Genomic DNA, 1,644 nt, shown 5'->3' with positions numbered 1-1,644 from the left:
CCAGTTCCTCGGGGTCTAGAGTTTGAACACCAAATTCCAGAAGCACATCAGCTCCTGTGGTCTTGCTCAGAGATTCCACCTGATCTAAAAATGCAGTGTTGACCCGTTCAGGCCTGCACTGAAGGCTGATTTTACCCGCAAATCCGATGCGCTCCAACAAGTCCAGGACCATGTATCCGTTTGTTGTGTTAAAAGTAGGATCAAGCACAGCCAGATCTCCGACTTTATTGTTGACAAACCATTCGATTTCCGATACGATTCGATCTTTTTTCGAGTGCTGGATTTTTGTCCAGCTTTTATTTGACGATGAAGAGCGGGAAGACGGCTCCCTGTGCTGGCAGAAGGAACAACTGTAGGGGCATCCCCGGGTCGTTTCCCAACGCATAAAGTGCTGAGGCTCGAGTGTTCCGTCTAAAAATGGCGACGCGAGCTCGGATAAGTTTGTTGCCGTGTGGAGACCCTTGTCTTGGGTTTTTGCTACGTGAATCCCAAGGATATCGCGCTTCCCTTCCGCTAGATCGGACACTGCATGTTCCGCATATCCCCGAATAAACACGTCTACTTCAGGGTAATAATTTTCTAGTTGGCCTTTTTCGACGTAAGAAACCTGAGGTCCCGCCATAACAATTCGACCAGGGTAGTGATAGTTCTTCAGCTCGCGAAGTATTGATTTGAGAAATGGCTCGTTCCACACAAATCCGCCAAACATGAGATCGTATTTTGAATCGTTGTACTGGCCCCAAATCAAGTCGAGGATATTTCGGGCTAACGGGTACACCTTCATCTCTTCTGCGATGTTGTAAATATGCGCATTGTATTCGATTCTCTTGGATTTCAAGTGGCTTATAATACTTGCTACTCCAAGCGACAATCCAGGATCTTTGGGGCGGATGTGATCGAGACTTATCAGTATTGGAATTCTTGATCGAAGCATTTCGAGGTCCCGGGTGTTTGTTCGTTGGATTTCATGAAAGTTCTAGTTCGTTTCTCGGAAAAGGCGGAAGCACAGGTACCCCAAAAATGTCAGCGGTCACGCAGGCTACCCAACCTCTTATGAATTTTTAAACCAAAACCGAAGTTATCAAACTGGCCGTTCGGGAAAAATGGATATAGGACACAGCCAGTGACATCTTATCTTGCGATGACTTACTTGTGACTGATTTTACTTTTTCCCATGGCTAATTATTGCTTCGAATTCAGTCTCGATCAATCGTGGAACTTAGAAATTAAAGCCAAACCCAACGCAATCACCATTGAATGTCGATTGGAAACCACTCTCTCAGCCAACACTTTACAGCAGTTATCAGTCACACGCGCCCCTCAACGGGTTTTTTGCATTTTCCAAAACTACATTTGGTTGGACGTCAATCAAATGTTTCCATGACAATATAGTCCTGTTCGCTTGGTGGCAGTCGAATTTTCGTCGTGGAAACAAATGATGGACGTCCACCCAAATTCAGTTTAGAGCGTCGCACCGGTATCGCGAGGTCACGGATTCAAACCCCTTTGAAGTCCTGAAATGTTCAGCCTTTTTTGTGCAATTGCAAAAATTGCGTTCATAACTGCGAGGATCATAGCTTCACTTGATTTCATATCCGCAGTTCATATATGATCCTTTTCATATATCATTTCATCATTGATTCA

At 45.0% G+C, this 1,644-nt stretch overlaps 1 protein-coding gene across 1 annotated transcript in view; it reads right to left on the bottom strand.

Moving 5' to 3' along the window:
* Positions 1–934, bottom strand: part of LOC138054734 (uncharacterized) — a 1,359-nt gene extending 425 nt beyond the window's left edge. Inside the window, exon 1 of the mRNA XM_068901169.1 lies at positions 1–934. This exon is cut by the window's left edge and continues 425 nt beyond it. Coding sequence (XP_068757270.1) covers positions 1–934 — 934 coding nt within the window.
* Positions 935–1,644: the final 710 nt, after the last annotated feature.

This window comes from Montipora capricornis, chromosome 1 (genome assembly GCF_036669925.1).
Source record: "Montipora capricornis isolate CH-2021 chromosome 1, ASM3666992v2, whole genome shotgun sequence".
Classification (NCBI taxonomy): Eukaryota; Metazoa; Cnidaria; class Anthozoa; order Scleractinia; family Acroporidae; genus Montipora; species Montipora capricornis.
The sequence above is the reverse complement of the archived record's forward strand: the minus strand, read 5'-3'. Positions and strand labels throughout refer to the sequence as shown.